The 20,022-nt window shown below is 34.5% G+C and overlaps 1 protein-coding gene and 1 long non-coding RNA gene across 9 annotated transcripts in view; one reads left to right on the top strand and one right to left on the bottom strand.

Annotated features, from left to right (window-relative positions):
* Positions 1-20,022, bottom strand: part of ROBO1 (roundabout guidance receptor 1) — a 1,129,252-nt gene that overhangs the window by 63,389 nt on the left and 1,045,841 nt on the right. For all 7 annotated transcript variants that reach the window (XM_072806522.1, XM_072806527.1, XM_072806524.1 and 4 more), the window contains 7 exons: positions 19,295-19,419; positions 16,217-16,388; positions 8,596-8,801; positions 6,967-7,048; positions 6,631-6,799; positions 6,381-6,547; positions 405-526 (listed from right to left, as the gene is read on the bottom strand). In XM_072806522.1, coding sequence (XP_072662623.1) covers positions 405-526; positions 6,381-6,547; positions 6,631-6,799; positions 6,967-7,048; positions 8,596-8,801; positions 16,217-16,388; positions 19,295-19,419 — 1,043 coding nt within the window. The remainder of the gene's footprint in view (positions 1-404; positions 527-6,380; positions 6,548-6,630; positions 6,800-6,966; positions 7,049-8,595; positions 8,802-16,216; positions 16,389-19,294; positions 19,420-20,022) is intronic.
* Positions 8,670-20,022, top strand: part of LOC140621459 (uncharacterized) — a 43,987-nt gene continuing 32,634 nt past the window's right edge. For both annotated transcript variants that reach the window (XR_012021162.1, XR_012021161.1), the window contains exons 1-2: positions 8,670-8,915; positions 10,325-10,485. This is a non-coding gene — a long non-coding RNA (uncharacterized lncRNA). The remainder of the gene's footprint in view (positions 8,916-10,324; positions 10,486-20,022) is intronic.

Here is a 20,022-nt window from a genome sequence, read left to right as displayed (position 1 = left end):
ACATCTGAAGATATGTCAAGATCAAAAAGATGAGAAAATGTGTTTTACCACTTTCTAATTTTAAACACCTATTTAATACTATTCAAATATTTCTAAAGTCTAAAAAATAATGTATGTGATAATGATCCTATCACAAGTCATATGTTTATAATTAATACTATATGTTACTTTCTTTTGATAACAGTAAAGTTTACTATTGTGGGATAATAGAAAATGCACACAACATGAAACTTCTTGTTTAAAGCCAGTGCAGAGCTACCATAATAAACAATGCTTACATAAAGTTGCCATTGGTAGAAAAGTGGGGAACAGATATCTATTCCATATTTTTTTCATATAATCATCTCCCAGAAGTCAACTGCTTATTAAAACTGAAATCAAATACTGTAACAATAATGACTCACTGTCCAGTGCACTTCGATGGAAGAGGATGAGAGGATGGTGGGGTTGTGAAGGTGCAGTACGACGTTTCCCAATTCTCTCTGGACCTGCTTGTGATCTACTCCCTGACTTGTTGGGGGAACATCTGTAACAATCCAAGAAGACTGTGTTACATCCTGTGCAAGGTAACTGACTTGAATGAAAGCATGCTGCACCAATCCTTGCATTCATAGCAACTCTCAGAAAAGAACCATTCCAACTGTGAAGCCAGCCTGTGATACAGAGTAAAATGGGAACAACGTAACTTTTTTATTAGCATAGGGAAGATGGGGACATAGAAAACACCCAAGTGAGCAGAGAGCATGGAGAAAGCACGAAAGAGCAGAAAGCAAAAGTTAACAATGGCAAAAGCAGCTTCTGAAGGTGCTTCCTACCATGAATGATTGCTTTCCCGCCAAGGATGAGGAGCCTATTGTAATTCCCCCCTCTGAGTAAGTTATAAAATTCAACAGTGATCCTATTCAAGAAAGAAAAGAACCAGAAATTTCAAAAGGGTGGATGAGTAATGAACAGAATGGAAACATATAATAAGTGAAAAGCAAACAAAAAAAGAAATTAGATACCTTACATCTTATATAAGATGAATGTGGATATCTTCCAAAATAAGGTCTATGGTAAGTTAGTAGTAGCTAGGTAAGGGATCCAGAAGCCACCAGCAGAATAGATGGAATGGAATGGAATGGAATGGAATGGAATGGAATAGAATAGAATAGAATAGAATAGAATAGAATAGATCTGATGAAAAAGGAGCCCTTAACCATCTATTTAATGATTTGTTCTTTAGTTCGCTTATTATATCACTGTAAAAAATGTTAAATAAAAAGTTCTTCATCTCAAGAACACCAAAATTTAAGAAAGGAGACCAAGAACAAAGTAAGAATTAGAATACTACTAGTACTAGTATTCATTTATGTTGCACATTTTTTCCCCAATAAGGGGAGGTTTTGTCAAAGTTCTAAAGTCTGTACTCAATAAAAATTGCCAATTTCTAAGGTGGTTTTCTAAATACAGATATTTTGCTTTGCTTACAATAATAAAGGGGTGGAGGTTCCTGGGTGGCTCAGTTGGTTAAGCCTCTGATTCTTAATTTCAACTAAGATCGTGATCTCAGGATCACGGGATCAAGCCCCCTGTCCAGCTCCACACTCAGCACAGAGTCTGCTTGTCCCTCTCCCTCTGCTCCTCTCTTTCAAATGAATAAATAAAATCTTAAAAAATAATAATAATAAAAGGGAACACAGGGTGAAGCAGGGAAGAAAATAAAGAGATTTTTGTGGCCAGAATTCTCTTTCTCAGAGTATTATATGTTGGCATATGTACTCTAGATTATTTACCATCCCATCAACAGCAGAAATGAGAATTTTAGTTTTCTGAATGACTAAGTATCTTTAAAGATATTCTAAGCAAGAAATATGTATATTAAAAATGAGGTTGTCCAATATTACACTATAAGTTAACTAACTAGAAGGTAAATAAAGACCTTGGAACAAATAAACCAAAAAATCAGGTTGTCAAGGTTTGATGGACTCTATGGAAGGTAGGTGAATAGTAGATCAAAGTGCTATTGAAGACTCTTAGATACAACACCCTCGATTGTACCTATAATGTGCCCATCAATTAAGCCTATAAATAAACAAAATGACAAAAACTGAGATAATTTTGGCTTCTCATACTTTGTCATCCCTTCCACACACCTTTGGCTAACACTGGCTCTCAAGCAACCTATTACCACTGCCTAGAAGAGAGAAAGCACTTGCCTGTGACCCTCTCATCAAGTGTCCTCCCTTCCCTACTAGTTCCTATTGGTCCTATCATACCTATATGATACCAGCTACCATCTATCTCTGGGAGAGGAGTGACGTCCTTGCAATAAGACAGACTTGAGTTTGCACCCCAACTCAGCAACTTGTCAGCCATGAAACGTTGGAAAGATTTCTTAACTTTGCTATTTTTGTTTTCTAATCTGTCAAATGGCAATATCAATGGCAGATATTTCTGAGGGTTGCTGTGAGAACTGCATTTTGCAAGTCACATAAAGTCCTTCTCTTAAAAGCAGATATTGGATTAATCTTGGCGAACCCAGAACACCTAACACTGTGCCACACATGTACAATGTGCTTAATAAACATTGGTTGAGTGAAAGGGAATTACTGTATGAAAAGCACACAAATCATGTCAGCTTCTAAATATGTCCTCTCATATGTAAGCTTCTATCCTCAGAATCTTCTGCCTTTTAGAAAGTATCACCAAGCATGTAAATAACCATTTTTTTAAAAGGTAGCTACTAAGATTTTCAGCATAATCTCTCATTTCTCTGGTTTGAGATAAACTTGTCAGTCAGTCCCTTCCTGAACACTAGGAAACTCCCTTGCCTAGTGTAACTATTTTGCCAACAGCAGCCTAGAATATTCAGTAAATATCGCATCAGAGAGAAGGATGAAAAGTAATATCTAATAACACTGAAAAGTTTATGAATTGGTCCTTTTATTGCTCTTGTACTCTTCCTCCTCTTAGAAAAAAAATGTATTATAATGTAAAAGGTCCTTCCAAACATTCAGAATTAAACTCAAGGAAATTTTAGATTGTAATTCTATCTGGCTGCTTCTCCAGTATTGGCATTCCCTATACACAAGTCTCTGAAGAGAGACTATCCAGGCCTCACTTCATTATTTACAATGACTGAGTTCTCAGTATCATGTCATACATATGCTGTGCATTCTGTGTCTATGTGCATATTCTTCAAAGATAGGGCTCAGAATGCTCTGCAAGTAGGACACGTGGAGGAAACACAGTAGTTACAGTGGCAATAACCCCACCATCCCAGCAAGGGCCAACACCTTCCCTACTTGCCCATGACTCACGTCATCTTCCTTGCCTTATCACACATCTCAATGACCCTGTGGCAAGGCTCTAACTCCAACTGTGACCTCTACCTGAGTTCTCAACTGGAAGCTGTGCCTTGCACCTTAAACTCTGATAACTCTTTCACAGCAATCTCTACTGGGGGAAGACTGTTTTTTTTGCAGCCATGTTACAGAGATGGTTATAGAAATTATGGCTGCTCTCTTAGGAATCAATTTCCAGCAAGCCTTCCCTGAGCACCTTCTACCCCTGGCTCTTCTCCTTATCCTCACTACAAAAATGTTTTGTTCTTTTTTCCAGGTTTTATCCCCAAGTTCCTGCTACAACGAGGATTAACTCAGCTGAGCTTCACAGGATCTCAAAAGCCATCCAAGAACTAGACAATGAAATCTTCCTCAATGTTACTTCTCTTTGGTCCTGTTTTGTTGCCAGAGTTAAAATTAAGCATATCCTTTTTACATCATGGTTTCTTAAAATGTTAAGAAAAAAAAAATATCATGTCTACTCTAATTCTATTATCTTGGGGGTAAAACACACCAAGATCCCTGAATTTCTTTTCCAATGATGTGATTTTGAGCCTTCAATGCAGCCTCACCAACTATCCTCATTGCCCTCCTCTTAAAAATCTGCCTGAGGTTGAGTCAATGGTTGACTCAACTCAATGGTTGACTGCCTGTGGCTCAGGTGGTGATCCCGGGATCTTTGGAGCAAATCTGCATCAGGCTTCCCACGGGGACCCTGCTTCTCCCTCTGTCCGTGTTTCCTCCTCTCTCTATGGTCTCTCTTGAATAAATAAATAAAAATCTTAAAAAAAAAAAAAGTCTACCTGAAAATGTCGTGCTCAAAAAAAGAATACATTATCCCATTCACAATTTGACCAGTTCAGAGTAAAGGGAAGAGATGCTTTGCTTGATCCAGACACACTTCTGCTAATGCCAGCTAAGAATACATTTGTTCTTTTAGCAATTTCATCACTCAGTTGGGTAAAATAGGTGTTTTAATTGACTTCAAATACTGAAATCTGTCTAACCCCACCACCCTGATGCACACACACATGCATTCCCCTTTAAGCTTGGTATCCTTTCTATGCTTCTACAGCTAATTTTCAAAACTTAAGTTTAAGCAGCACATGTTTGAATTTGCTCCATTAATTTTAATCTTGTTAGTGCTGACTCATCATTTCCGTCTACTGATATATTTAATTCTGATGGTCTCATTCCTCATCCTGTCTTTCTCAGTTTTATATCTGCAAAGTTTATCAACTTCCTTTCTTTTTAGTCCAGACAGTGAAAGAAATATAAGTCCAATAACAATTTCTCATGGCATAAAACAAATCTGTGTCTTGTATAGTCATAAATTAATTAATACTCGTCCAAACCTGTGGAGTACATATTTTCAGCCCCATTTTATAAGTGAGGAAACTGAAGCTCAGGACAAACTAACTTGCTCAGAGCTATACAGCTAGTAGGTTCAGGAGGTGAGATTAAAAATCCTTTGATTTCAAAATTGCATGCCTATTTCACCATATTTCCAGTCTTCCAATTGACATGAGTTTATTTCACTTGGGTTGTTCAACTAGCTATTCATGTATAAAGGTAAGTCAGTGAAAATGTAAAAAGACCTGAATTAATTTTCAGATTAAATGTTAACTACCTCCTCATTCACAAATGAGGTTATAGATTACAAAAGCATTCATAGGCATATGTAACAGAAAAGCAGCAGGCAATCACACTGTGGAGTCTCCTAGGTAGTGACCACTGTCCTCGGGACAAAAATTTAAATTCACTTTACAGCTGTCATTGTGTCTGCATTCTTTACAAATGCATATCTAATATTGAAAACCTCAAACTGCGTTAAGGCAGGCTCCAAGAATATTAACGTTCCTGATGAGGTGACTCATGATAGCAAATATAGGCATTTGGGTGTGTTGAATTCACACAACAAGAGACAAACATGGGCATGTTCTACAACTCAGTTTGCTTTCTCTGTGAATTCTGAAGCAAAAGGTCCTTCCAAAAAGATTCTTTAAACACTCATTAGAGAAGATAAAACAAGCAAAATGGCTGGCATACCCTCTCCCAAACCAGTATATAAATAGTTGAAGTTTCAATCCTTGTGTGTGGAACTTGTTTCTATCACTATAACTAAGTTACTTTTTTTTTTTTTTTGCTTTGGAATGGTAAACTCAAGATTGAGCTATTATGATCCCTCTGAATGTGAGAAAATTATTATATAGTTCTCTCACTGCCATCTAGAATTATATTTCTTTATTACTATAAGAACAAGCATATATTACAATGGCAATAAGTTCAAAACAAGTAAAGATTGATTCAAATCACTGTTTTATTCAAATTGTAAATTTTACTGCTATTGAAACTTTAAAATATTTTATTTATTTATTTATTTATTTATTTATTTATTTATTTATTTATTCAATCATTCATTCATTCATGAGAGACAGAAAGAAAGAGCGGTAGAGACACAGGCAGAGGGAGAAGCAGGCTCTATGCAGGGAGCCCGATATTGGACTCGATCCCATGGATCCCAGGATCATGCCCTGGGCCATAGGCAGGTGCTCAACTGCTGAGCTACCCAGGCTTCCCTGAAGCTTTAAAATATTAGGTGGGACATGGTGGTGGATAGGAGGTAATCTGTTGAAAGCTAAATATAATTTTTATTCACAAAAAGACAATAAAAAGCAGTATATCCAGAATGTGGCCCAAGTGAACTAATTTCTAATTTGCTCCACATATTCATTAGCTTCCACATATTCATTTTTCCTTTTAGCTGTTTCTTTCACATAAAAAATGCCTAATATTTTGTGTGATTGGATTGTAATCTTATAAAATGAGAAACATTGCTCTTCATTATTAATCTTATCTTGGAGTACTTAGTGCAGAAAACAATAAAGTTTGCAGGCATTGTGTTTGTGTATTAAAAATTAATCGAGCAACTCGAAGAACAGATCTGCATCACATATACAATCATAGCATGCATGCAGTACAAATTATTGACTTGTAAAATTATAACATTTAAGAATAAATAGGTGTCACAAGGTTGAGTAAATCAGTATTTACCTTGTGTTTTCACTGGATCTGATATCTGGCTTGGATCACTAATTCCATAGGCATTTGCTGCCCTCACAAGGAAAAGGTAAATTGCATTAGGTTTGAGTCCTTTAATGGCAAATGTTTCTGTTTTCACATTCTCTGCTACGGTCTGCCAGCTGCTACCAGATGCATGGCTAAGGAAAGATACATAAGTTAGAACATGAATATTTAATGGTTAAAAAAAAAGACCATCTAGGAAACATCATCTTTACTCTACCTGAAGGCTTCTATAATATAAGATGTTGGAGTTGCACCTGAATTCAAATTTGGTTGCCATGACAATGTTACTGTATTTCTGCTGACATCTGTAACTTCAGGTTTTGAGGGGGCACTAGGGATTAAATTTGGGTCGGTGGGTCGTGGAGGCTGAACTGGAACTCCAAATTCTAATACAGAGGAAAAAGAGGAAAGATGTTTACATGTATACAGATAAGCACATAAAGGTAGATTACACATATGCCTACTCTGGCACCAGGACATGTACGCCATACATTTACCAGTAAGTAAACAACCGCACATTAAACTTTTAAGTTAAAAATGCTATTGGATTTACCTTGGACTTCAATGTAAGCACTCCATGTTGCTTCACCACTGGGGGTTGATGCAATGCAGGTGTACCGACCTGTGTCACCCAGCTGAGAAGACAGACGGAAAATAAATATTTGGAACAATCAAGAGCTCAATGGGATGGAAAAGCAATTACAGTTTCATATATGTCCCATGAATATGAATAACTGCATTAAAACCCAATAACCAGAAACCTCCTTTTAATTGAATATGTTTTTATTGACTATGAAGGAAAATATTGCATGAATACAGGAAAAAATGATTTTATATGGTTATTTTAATTGTGTAATAAAAATATAGTATTTAACTGCTTCACCATAGCACAATTTTCAGTGTCAGGGACAATAAAAAATGAGGTATTCAAATTCAAGGGTTAATTATTATTACTAAATTATATCTTCATATTTGATGTCACATCATAAAACTGATAAAATTCAGCCAATGGCAATTCTTGCTATTTCATATTTTATCAGAGTTTCATGCATATGGATTCTGAGATAAACGGATATTACAAAGGATAAACACAAAATGATTTCTTCTCAAAGTATTCACTCTCCCCGCCCCCCCCCCCCCCATTTTATTATTTTTTTAACCTGTTTATTTAGTCAAACCTCAGCTGGAATGAATGCGCTCTCTCCCTTGTAAAGACTGAATGCCAGAAAACAAACAGGGGTCACATGTTCAGCTTTAAAATCATCACCAGCATAATGAACCCGTATACCTCTGCCTAAGGTAACAACTCTATCTTCAAGTAACGTTCTATAAAGCAAGAATGTTGCCATCTCACTCTGGCAACTGTAATAACAAAATTGCAATCATCGTCACAAAGAACTACAACATATTAACTTTCATGGCATGTAGGATGAACTGTTATGCTGATCCAAAACTCCTAAGAAGCCACCCACAATAGGCAATAAAGCGATTGAAATTTATATTTATTGCTGTCAAACCTATTCTTTCATATGTCTTGTGAGCTTGTCTGATCTTGACCTAAAAGAAAAGGAAAAATCAAAACAAAACAACACAGTGTTGAAAGAACAGGTATGGGATGTGCTGCCCTGGGAAGGTAAATCCCTAAACTGGTTCTCACAAACTTGTGAGCTTTTCATCGTTTAACATTCTGATTTCAAAGTACACTCAGTGTGTACATTGCTTGCTCTAGGGTTTTTGTTTGCATGATGGCATTCTGTAGTTGCAAAATGTTGAATGAAATATTCACAACAGAAGAACTGTTCAAGAGCACTGTAGATAACATGGTACTGGAAAAATCTCTTTGAAAAATGCTTTATGGAATGAGTGCATCATACCGCAACCTGCAAGGATGTTTTTCTCCCACAAATCACCATCTACTTTCCTCAGTCGGTCTCAAAAATCTGTTTTTTTTTTTTCTCCTCCATATAAAATCTTAAATTACTTGCTATGAGCTAAGTTATGAGTCAAACCATCTTAAATATACACAGTGGAATGTCTGAAAGAATAAAGCATCAATTAAAAATATATCAATATTGTTAGGTAGCATTTCACTGACTCTAAAATTTGAGACTCCAGCACTCGTTGCTGGAAGCAAAACCAAAGTGGAACAAAACGGGGAAGCCAGGGCGTCATTTCAAGTTACCTTAGCGTATCGGATCTGCAGCACTCCCGTCTCCAGCTGTTTGATTCTAGAATCTTGGGTTGAAACAAGGACTCCATCCTTTCTCCAGAGAATCGTGGGCATTGGACTGCCTGTGGCCACACAGCTGAGCACTAAAGTACCATCCACTGCTACAGTCTGATTCACAGGACCTTGTCGAATGACTGGGGGAGGCCGGTCTGCAATCACTGCCAAAAGGAAAAACAGGAAATAGATTTCTACAACTGGAAGCAATTTTCTAATCATCCCAGCAACAGCACTTGCTCTAGGCTTTGAAACAAACTAATTAACAAGTAATTAAGGTAGGAGACATGCATTATTCAGAATATGTTTATATGATGCTCTGATTCAGGATATTAAAATGAGATACCATGTACTCCTTTCAAATGACCAAGCCCTGACTGAGCTGGCTGCACTGTCAAGGGTCCCATTTCACTTAACAGTCTGGGGAAGAAATAAGAATTGTGAATGGTGAAGTAGATGGATAGTGGTGAGAAGTGGAATGCTGTACTTTTGAAACCTTAGAAAATAATGTAAAAATAAAAAACACAACCCCCCCCCCAAAGAAACTGATGAGACAAATTTTCATAAATGAACTAAAGCCAACTTTATATCTGATAACTGCTTTGTGTCCAAAAGAAAAAAAATGTGATATCATACCAGCATGTCTGACAATTTTGTATTCAAAGGTGCTTTGGACTTGTAGAATTTACAAGTCAATAGGATTGAGATCTTTCTATCTTGGAATTCTATTAGCAGATTACGTGGGTAAGTTTCCCAATCCTAATAAATTTAGGAAAAACTGGAAAACTGCTCACCTACATTGTGTTGTAAGCTAATCCAAAAATATAACTCAAGCTAATGTCCTAACCTAGAAAATATAATTCCATGTTGGAATTCCAGGGATCAGAAAACATTTTCACTAATTCTATTATCTTAGTAGTTTTAATGTATTATGGAAGGAAACAATGGAAGGCATTTTTATAATATATAAATTAAAATTGCTCTTATTATATGAAAGATCCAAAACCTAAAAATTTTATCTCAGATAAGAAAGCCATTATTTAGGGAAAAGTCAAAAACAACTGTATAAGTATAATGAAAACAACTTGCATTAGATTAGAGAGATGGTCTCAATTCTCATCCCTGATCTTGTCAATTTAGGTGAAACTCCACAGAAGTTATGCTTTTTTAAAAATGAGTTACGATTAAAAATTATGTTTAAGAAATTTTTTTTTTCATGAGCAAGCTTTAAAATTCTGAGTGTTAGTTAAAAAAGATTTTTTAAAAGATTTTATTTATTTATTCATGAGAGACAGAGAGAGAGATAGAGAGATAGAGAGAGAGAGAGAGAGGCAGAGACACAGGCAGAGGGAGAATCAGGCTCCATGCAGGGAGCCTGATGCAGGATTTGATCCCGGGACTCTGGGATCATGCCCTGGACCGAAGGCAGGCACTAAAACGCTGAGCCACCCAGGGATCCCCTAGTTAAAAAAAATTTAAGTTACAAATATATAAAAGACAATTTTAAGAAGTTGCCTGATTAAAAGAAACTGGTTGCCAGAGTAAATTCTGGGTGCAAATATTTGCAAAGCTAGATGTGTCACGTTCAAAGTTTTATGCACCAAAGATTTTCACAAGCTGGAGCCACACTTCAATTTGTTCCTCATCTACCATGCAATAATTCTTAATTTTGTGCATTCTGCTTAAGCAAAAACAAGAAAGCAAGAGAGTAAAATCTGCAAGTGCGTTTTCACTGCACCCTTCTGATTCTCTACTGGTATGAAATTTGCTAATTCTGTTGGAGGCGTATTAGAAAGCTGGAGTTTGTGAGCTGGCAGGAGTGTTTCAGATATTCTGTGGATGAAAAATGTAAGTGAATAATTCCTTTGCTTAGAATTGTTTCATCTTTTCTACATTTGCTGTTAAGATTAGCTAAAATCAAAATAGAAACCCCTCCTGATAAGTATGAAAAAAAATAATGAAAGTGTTTTATTGCTTTGGGGTCTTAGAAGATTCTATCACTTGTGTTCCCTTGATCATAAGAATGAATGAGTATTTATTTCTAGACATTAATTAAATTAGTAACAGTGTTTCTTTATAACATTATAATTAAATCCAGTAACGGAGTGGCTTACATTTGGTAATCTTGTTATATATTTAGAGACAATCCAATATCTGGGGATTTACTCAGTTTTCTAAATCTTTTTTTTTTTTTTAATTTTTATTTATTTATGTATGATAGTCACAGAGAGAGAGAGAGGCAGAGACACAGGCAGAGGGAGAAGCAGGCTCCATGCACCGGGAGCCCGACGTGGGATTCGATCCCGGGTCTCCAGGATCGCGCCCTGGGCCAAAGGCAGGCGCCAAACCATTGCGCCACCCAGGGATCCCTCAGTTTTCTAAATCTTAACAGGTTTTTGCTGTTCACATCACAGTCAACATCATTCACACCTCTGCATCCTATCCCAACCCAGTTTAATGATGCTATTTCTCTGTCATTTATTTCTCCCTGGTTTACACTGGGTAGTTTACAAAAATAAGGCAAGAGAAGAAGAGTAGGGTTGATTACTGGCTCCATCAGTCATGTGTCTTTGGGTTGCTTTCCTAAATTCTCTAAGCCTCACTTCTTCTTTTTTTTTTTTTTAAATCTCTAATTGGAAGATAATGTTCTAGCCAGCTCAGGGGATGGGATTGCTATGAAGATTTAAATGGAATAATAGAGGATCCCTGGGTGGCTCAGCGGTTTAGCACTTGCCTTTGGCCCATGATCCTGGAGTCCCGGGATTGAGCCCTACATCGGGCTCCCTGCCATATATAACATATATATATATGTGTTTTGTTAATTGCAAAAAGCTAGACATATGTATGAATTGTGATATTGCCACTGACCCTTTTCTATAAAAAACTGGTTGGTAAGCCAGAGCTGAAGGAGTTCATTAAAGCACTTTCACATTTTTAGTTAGAAAAAATGAAACATTTTGTTGTTGTCACAGGTTAGAATAAAATACTGATAAAATATAAGATCTTGTCGAATTTAAAGTTGTTGATTTGTGGAAAGGTCTTAGCATTATTGCCTGGCACAAAGGAAGCACTGAATAACTGTAACTATTCATGGGTATCAGTATAGTGGCAATAGTAGTGGTAGCAGTGCTGGTATAAGCAGTGCCACAGGTGGTATAACTCCATTACAGCAGAGTTTATGAAAATTCCCTATCTCTTCCTCACATTCATGATATATATTAAGATCCTAAAAAAGAGAGTATATCCTCAGAAATAATATTTTGTTACCTCAAAAGCAATGATCATGAAGGTGACATTAATACATATAAATACATTTATAAAATAATTTAAGTGAAAAAAACCCAAAATAACATGCACACATTGACTAGTTTAAGTATGAAAAGTTCATACATATATACCAACAAATATCAGTTATATTATGTTATATAATATATATATAATATAAATATATTACAATTGCTATCAGTTCACAAACATACTTGACAAACTTATGAGTTAGTGAGGGAAAGTTCAAGCCACCTGTCCAAATCAAATAGTTGGCAAGTGTCAAGTCTCTCTTTTCTGAGTAAAAGCTAACACTCATCTCATTGTATATCAATAACTTTTGAAAGATGAATGAATGCTAGTGATTTTAAATTGTATATTGCATTTGGTAATCACTAATTTCCTTACATTCTAGTAAAAAAGAAAAGAAACACTTTCATCTAATTAGGTGATATAAATTTCTATGTTCCTGAGTCAAATGCTATTTGGGGTGGGCCACGGCTACAAAATACAACATTTCAAAGACAGCTGCTACTCCACCATATTCTGTGCCTCGTGTTTTATTCTGTCTTTGTCTTTTCTGTTTGCAAACAATAAAAAAAGGTCAAGAAGCTAAAGTCAAAGAGCATCCAGTTTACTAGCTGGATCTTATATTTTATTTTAGAGCATTCTGTTTACTAGCTATCCTCTTGACTTGACTTGATAATGTGCAAAACCTGATGTTGCCAGTATTCACAGTAATAATAAATTTACCTGTGAAGAATTAGGACATACTTGTTGCATGTACAGTATCAATGAATTCCAAAATAAAGAAAACAAAACTAAAGTTACCACTGCAACAAACACAAAACCATCTTAAATCTCCCCAGAGATTGTAAAATGAATTAGGATATTTAATGTTAGATTTTTGTTTTGTGTTACCCTTGATCTAGTCTCACAAATACAGTAATTATGATAATGTAGTATCAGATGGCATGTAGGAAGTTATGCTTTCAATTATTAATTAGAATAATAAGAAATCCTTGAAAATATTTTACCAGTTTTCTTCTTTTTTATTTTTTTTTAGATTTTATTTATTTATTCATAGAGACACACAGAGAGAGGCAGAGACACAGGCAGAGAGAGAAGCAGGCTCCATGCAGGAAGCCTGACGTGGGACTCGATCCCAGGACCCCGGGATCACGACCTGAGCTGAAGGCAGACGCTCAACCGCTGAGCCACTCAGGTGTCCCTTACCATAGTTTTCTTTGGCCATTTCTCACGTACACCTGTATATACAAGTTGTTTATATATATAAAGTTGTTTTAAAAAGTTGCAATTATAAATTTTGGGGCAATTCTGTGCTTCACTTCTATATATTGATTATATCAATCATTATTAAATTCATTACATGGTCTTCACAACCATCGTTTAATAGCTTTAATATGAGTATGAAATTATAAAAACATTTTAGGTCATTCTAACTAATTGGAGCCAGTAATATATAATACAAATCACAGACAGAAGTAAGAGTTGGAGCTTTCGAATGAGACAGTCATAATTTTGAATTCTGACTTAACCAAGAGTTAGTTGTTCATTCCATCCATGTTTTATCATTCATTCAAAAATTATCTGTTGAGTATGTACCATGTGTCAGACTTTGGTAGTATGATACTGAGTATATATTCATTGGACAGACATGAGCCCAACTCTCATGGAACTTTACGTCTAATCAATACAAGAAAATAGAGAACACAGAAAAGTATAGGATTTAATCTTTGTATAGATGGCAGGGAGGAGAATGCTCATATTTAAGGAGTTAGGGAATGTCTCTTCAAGTAAGTGAAATTTCAATCAGTAGAAACAGCATGTGCAAGTCTTCAGATAAAGAAGAGCATAGCAAACATGATAAAATGAGGGCATGTAAACAAATACAGAATTCAGAGCTGAGCCTGCAGATATCAGATCATAAATTATATAGCATATTAAGGAATATAAACTTTATCCTGAAAACAATTTAAAAAATCAGATTAATGTATTAAACATTTCCTCCAGAATTTTTTTTTTAAATTTCAAAATACTATCTTTAAAATCTTTCCTAACATTATACTACTTACTTTTCCTCTGAGTTTAGGATCAAGAAAAATATATCCATTATCACTAATTCTATTGATTATATTAGGGATCACAGACAGTACAGGACAAGTAAGAGAAATAAAAAAGTATAAATAATTGGAAAGAAGAAGTAAAACTGGTTTTATTGGCAGTTGAGACATTCTGTTCATAAAAGTTTCAAAATAGTCTACCTAAAACTCTTATATATGAGTGTATTTATGAGCAAGTTGCTGGATACAGGGTTAATATACAAATAATAAATTGTACATATGGCCTCAAACAATACAATAATGTAACTCATTCATATATATGTATATGTATATATATATGCAATCACATCAAAAATCATAAAGTATCATAGGTATAAGTATGTCAAAATATATGGAAGATCTTTACCCCGAAAACTACAATTCTCTTTTGAGAGAATTAATGATAAATAAATTGAGAGAGATATATATATATGGAATATATACCATTTCCCAAAATTAGAAGACTAAGATTGTTAAGATGTTAATTCTTCCTAAACTGTTCAATAAGTGAAATCAAAATTAAAACCTCAGATTTGTTGCTCTTGTTGAGGCTGTGTGTGTGTATGTGTGTGTGTATGTGTTTGTGAAAATTGACATGATCATTTACAAATGTATAAGAAAATGCAGAGGTCCTCTAACAGCCAGCCCAAAACAAGAAAAACAAAGTTGGAGACTTACATTACCCATTTATAAGACTTACTATAGGACACCTGGGTGGCTCGGTAGTTGAGCATCTGCCTTTGGCTCAGGGAGTGATCCCAGAGTCCTGGGATCGAGCCCCATGTCAGGCTCCCAGTGGGGAGCCTGCTTCTCCCTCTGCCTGTCTCTGCCTCTCTCTGTATGTCTCATGAATAAATAAATAAAATCTTTAAAAAATTATTATAAGACTTACTAGAAAGCTACAATAATGAAGACCATACATACTGGCATAAATATATAAATGGAATGTAATGGAGAGAAAAGCAGCAGACCCACACACTTATGTTCATCTGATTATGATTAAAATGATTAATTCAGTAAGGAAAATACTGTCTTTTCCATAAATGATGCTGGAACAATTAGTATCCATATAGAAAGGAAAAGGTATTGTGATCCTTGTTTTATACCATACACAAAAACAATTTAAAATGGACTAAAAATATATCTTAGAAGTGTAGAAAATAAAACTTCTATAAAGAGACATAAGAGAACATCTATATGACTTCAAGGTAGGACAGAAGATTAAAAGCACCAACTACAAAAGAAAAACGATACATTGGTCCTAATTATAATTAGTTATTTAAACCTTAAAATCATCATTAGGAGAATGAAACTAAGTATTTATAATGTATATCTGATAAAAACTTGTATTTGGGATATATGAGAAAATGTAAAAAAAAATGGGTAAAGGCAAACTAAGATGTTGCATAGGCCCATCTAAAGATTTGTACAAAAATATTTACTTTGTAAAAAAAAAATTACTTTGTTAATAAAAGCCCTAAACAGATCAATGCATCAGTAGAAGAGTACATAATTAAACTGTGAGCTATTTATACAATTGAATATCATAACAGCAATAAAAAGAATGAATATTATATATATATTTATTTTAGGTATATATGTATATACACACACATATATTTTTATATATTTATATATATATTTCTTCCTTTTCTTCTCCAATTATCACTACCATCTTTTTTTTTTTTCCCTCTATCTTATGGTTTGAAGATTCTTTCCATCACCATGTCTTCATAATGTATTTGGCATTAATTCATCGGTTTAAGGGAGTTGATAAACAGGACAAAATCACACTACTAATGGAAACTTATTCATTATAATGAGTTGTGAGTAGGACTTACCAGCAATTCATTTTATCTCCTTAATTTTGTGACAAAAAAAAGGATTTTTTGCAGTCAGATTTTAAAATAACTTTATTTTCTAAAACATGGAAGCATTCCCATGTATAGCTATTCAGTATAAACTTCTCCTTGTTTAATTGCTATGCTTTTATGGATTTGACTCGATGCTAGAAATTTATAGTGCAGACAAGATAAGAATAATTTTAGACTTATTGTATTGATATCCTTTTTAGCTTTACACTGAAATTGCTGTCAGAAAGGATTCACAGTAGAAAATAAACACAGTTACTAACACTCTCCTTAGATCAGAAGCCAAACTTGAACATTTTGAAATAAAATGCTCTACTTTACCATCAGTAACTTCCAAATATGCTTTTGTGATGATACTTCCGGCAACATTTAAAGTCTGGCAGATATAATAACCAACATCAGACCGCTGGACATTAGTAATAGTGAGATCACCAGTCTGGGAGACGGAAAAGCGGCTAGTTGACTGTGGCGGCTGATATGAGAAAAGCAGATTCTAGAACCCAGTATTTGGGAGGAAAGAATAGCAATAAGTTAATTACTAGGTACTAGTAATTTGGCATATATACATATATATTTATAAATAGGCTTGTAAATGTATACATACATACTACACATGCATATATACACAAATAAGCTAAATACTCTTTTATCACATATTCACATATATAGATACAAAGTTTAATGACCTAGCCTTGGATAGGATCATTTTAAAATTTAAATAAATTCTAAATATTGATATGTACTTTTATAATTATCAATTTTAAACATTACTAGATATAGAAAAATAGTACCAACAGAGTTAAAAGTTTTACATATTAAGCAAAACAAAATCAAAAGCTTTGCTTTACATACATGTGACTATTAGGATTATAAACACTATATCTTTTAATATATAAACAAATTTAAAATTTAAGCACATTATGACAAATTAAGTTCAAAGGCATCATTTTGACATCATAACAAGAATTTCTGTTGTCTGTCCATTATAAAAGTTCAGTAACTCTATCAAACTGTCAAACTTCTATCAAACTTATTTCTCCTGTTAGATGGTGAGCATATCCATCACAGATAATTTTGAAAATCAAATATTAAATTTAAGAGTTCATAATGAAGTTTTATTTCTGTAGAAAGTTATCTTACATACAAGGTGAACACAATATATAGTATTAAGTGGTACAAATTTTTCACTAGGAATCAAAATGTGTTCCCTTGTTAGAGCAAGAGTATATTTCATGGGAAATAATAATTTATGTCATTGTTTTTCATGAAATGAATAAAGTCAAGATTTCTTCTAACCAAATACATTTGCTCCTTTTTAAAAGTTTAATTAGGGCAGCCGGGGTGGCTCGGCGGTTTAGCGCCGCCTTCAGCCTAGGGCACAATCCTGGAGTCCCGGGATTGAGTCCCATGTTGGGCTCCCTGCATGGAGCCTGCTTCTCCCTCTGCCTGTGTCTCTGCCTCTCTCTCTCTCTCTCTCTCTGTCTCTCATGAATAAATAAATAAAATCTTTAAAAAAGAACAGTTTAATTACTTAACATATAATTTTATAAAGGCTTATCTACTATTCCATAAATGTATGTCCAATGACAGAATTTTAGGAAACAGCAAGTTGCCATTAAACTAAGTCAAAATTATTTCAAAATTTGATATAGCTTAACAAACTTAATGAATAATTTATTTAATAATTAAATGAACATTTAAATATTACTCTTCTAAGAACTTCTGGATTTACTATTACCACTATATAGATTTTTTTTTTTAAGATTTTGTTTATTCATGACAGAGAGAGAGAGGGAAAGGCAGAGACACAGGCAGAGGGAGAAGCAGGTTCCCTAAGGGGAGCCTGATGTGGGACTCGATCCCAGGACCCTGGGATCACCACCTGAGCCGAAGGCAGATGCTTAACCACTGAGCGACCCAGAGCCCCATAGATTTTCTTATTTAATTCACTTCCAATTCTCTCTGCTGTGCTAAAATATTTCATTTTTTCTTGTAATTTTCTATTAGCAAATTTAGTCTTTTAGGCCAAATGGAACGTGTTAGAATCAACAAAGATTCTATAACTCAAATGATGGTCTACATACCATAATCAAGTTAATATTTGCCTACCAAAGTGAAAACAAAAGTGAACTTGATGCACTGCCTACAAAAGATGAGTGAGTGCAGTCAGTAAACTACTAATATTTTACCCATACGAGCACAGTAGAAGTGATACCATGAAACAACCTGCCCCAGATTGATTTAAGCAAAAAATAAAAGAGGTTAGGAACAACTGTATTAAAAGTGAATGAGAATCTTTTTTACAGGTATCAAAAAGAAGTAAAGGGAAACGCTTCTTTTGTTGAGGAAGGCAAGCCAATGACCGATGAGAAAAAAAAGACTTACATTTAAAAACTATTATAACGTTCCTACTATCTTTAAAGTGGAATTATTTCAAAATTTCCTTTTTATTAAGCTGAAGCCCAATAGTGAGCTTAGAGTTAGTAAGATCATAGATCTCTATATTATAGTTCAATGTATATAGAAAAATCTGGTTTATAAAATGTTTAGAGTGGGATTTGATAACAAATGGAAATCACAAATGATAGTTTTCAAATAATTAGACTATATTCAACTATATTTAACATGACACCTATATTAATCAGACTACCACATAGTTTGATGAATCTTTAATTGACATATAAATTGATATATATAATTGAAATATATTTATCTATACACACACATATACATACATACATATATACATAAAGAAGTGAAGAAGACACTTGAGATTCCTGCTGTTTTCAGAGAAATGCTACTGATAATTATCATCACTGTTTTAGATGTGTATAAATCTCTTTTAACATCTAATTACAGGGACACCTGGGTGGCACTCTTAAGTGTGGGACTCTTGCTTTCAACTCAGGTCATGATCTCAGGGTCCCAAGATCGAACTCCAAATTGGCTCTCCACTCAGCACAGAATCTGCTTAAGACCCTCTCTTTCCTCTGTACCCCATTTGTGTGTGAGTTTTCTCTCTCTGTCTAAAATAAATAGATGAATCTTTAAAAAAAATAATTACAGATATCTAAATAGTAGAAATGATAATTAAATTATACTGAGAATAAGTGTAGTGTTTTTTTTAACGTGACTTAGTTGGAAATAAAGGTAAATTTAATATGATGATTACTATGCTATATACCACCCTATGTAACAAAACTAGGAAGGTAAAATTGCTTTTAGATTTACAATAATGAAGGAAATTTTGTCTTCTCTCTCATAGTTGAAATTTTCTAGGGCATTCAGAGATTTTTCAGTTCTCTTAAAGTAACAGATACATGACAAAATAACGTTTTGGTTTTTCTTATATATCTGGCACTCACCTTTGCTGACTGAAATATTAGAATAAAGTCTTACCTGACTCCCCTCTCTTCTCCAAAAAATAGCTGGTTGAGGATTTCCGGTTGCTTCACACTGAAATGTTACAGTTCGCCCCAAGGCAACAACCTGGTCACGAGGTTTCACAACAAAATGTGGAGGTTCTAAGGGAGATGAAACAAATTATATTGAATCAAAACCATGTAGTTATTATTCTAATTGAGACAATTTGCCGGTATCCCAAGTGCTGCCATTATTTTATACAACTCATTATGCACTATAAGATATAACGTACCCATTCTCATCCTTAATTTAATTGAAGCTAAGTTGTTAAGTGCATATTTATAGAAAGGAAAAGAGTTTTTTGGTGAAGAGGTTTTTTTTAATTAGCTGACCTTCTAAGATTAAACTCCACATTAAAAGAATTCTTGAGCTGCAATTTGACCCTTTACAAAGTATACCTGAAATTTGTATGAATAAATATCTTTTCTCATTTAGAACTACTTAAAGGTGAATGGACTTTAATCATACACACAAGGACCTCCTGATGTAAGCAGGCCCTAAAATTACTTTAATTTAACTCAAAAGCTCCTGAAATGCTACCATGAAAATTATAACCATTTAGAATCTTCAGTCCAATTACTTGAATAGAAATGAATTTAAAGCAATAGTCAAGTCAAACGCCTCCTTCATTTACATAGGCAAGGGCATGTTCGAACTGAATATATATGGAAATGAGGGCAAATCTGAAACATCTGCTCATCCTG

The sequence above is a fragment of the Canis lupus genome, chromosome 30, assembly GCF_048164855.1.
Source record: "Canis lupus baileyi chromosome 30, mCanLup2.hap1, whole genome shotgun sequence".
Taxonomy (NCBI): Eukaryota; Metazoa; Chordata; class Mammalia; order Carnivora; family Canidae; genus Canis; species Canis lupus.
This window is presented reverse-complemented; position numbering and strand designations above follow the sequence as displayed.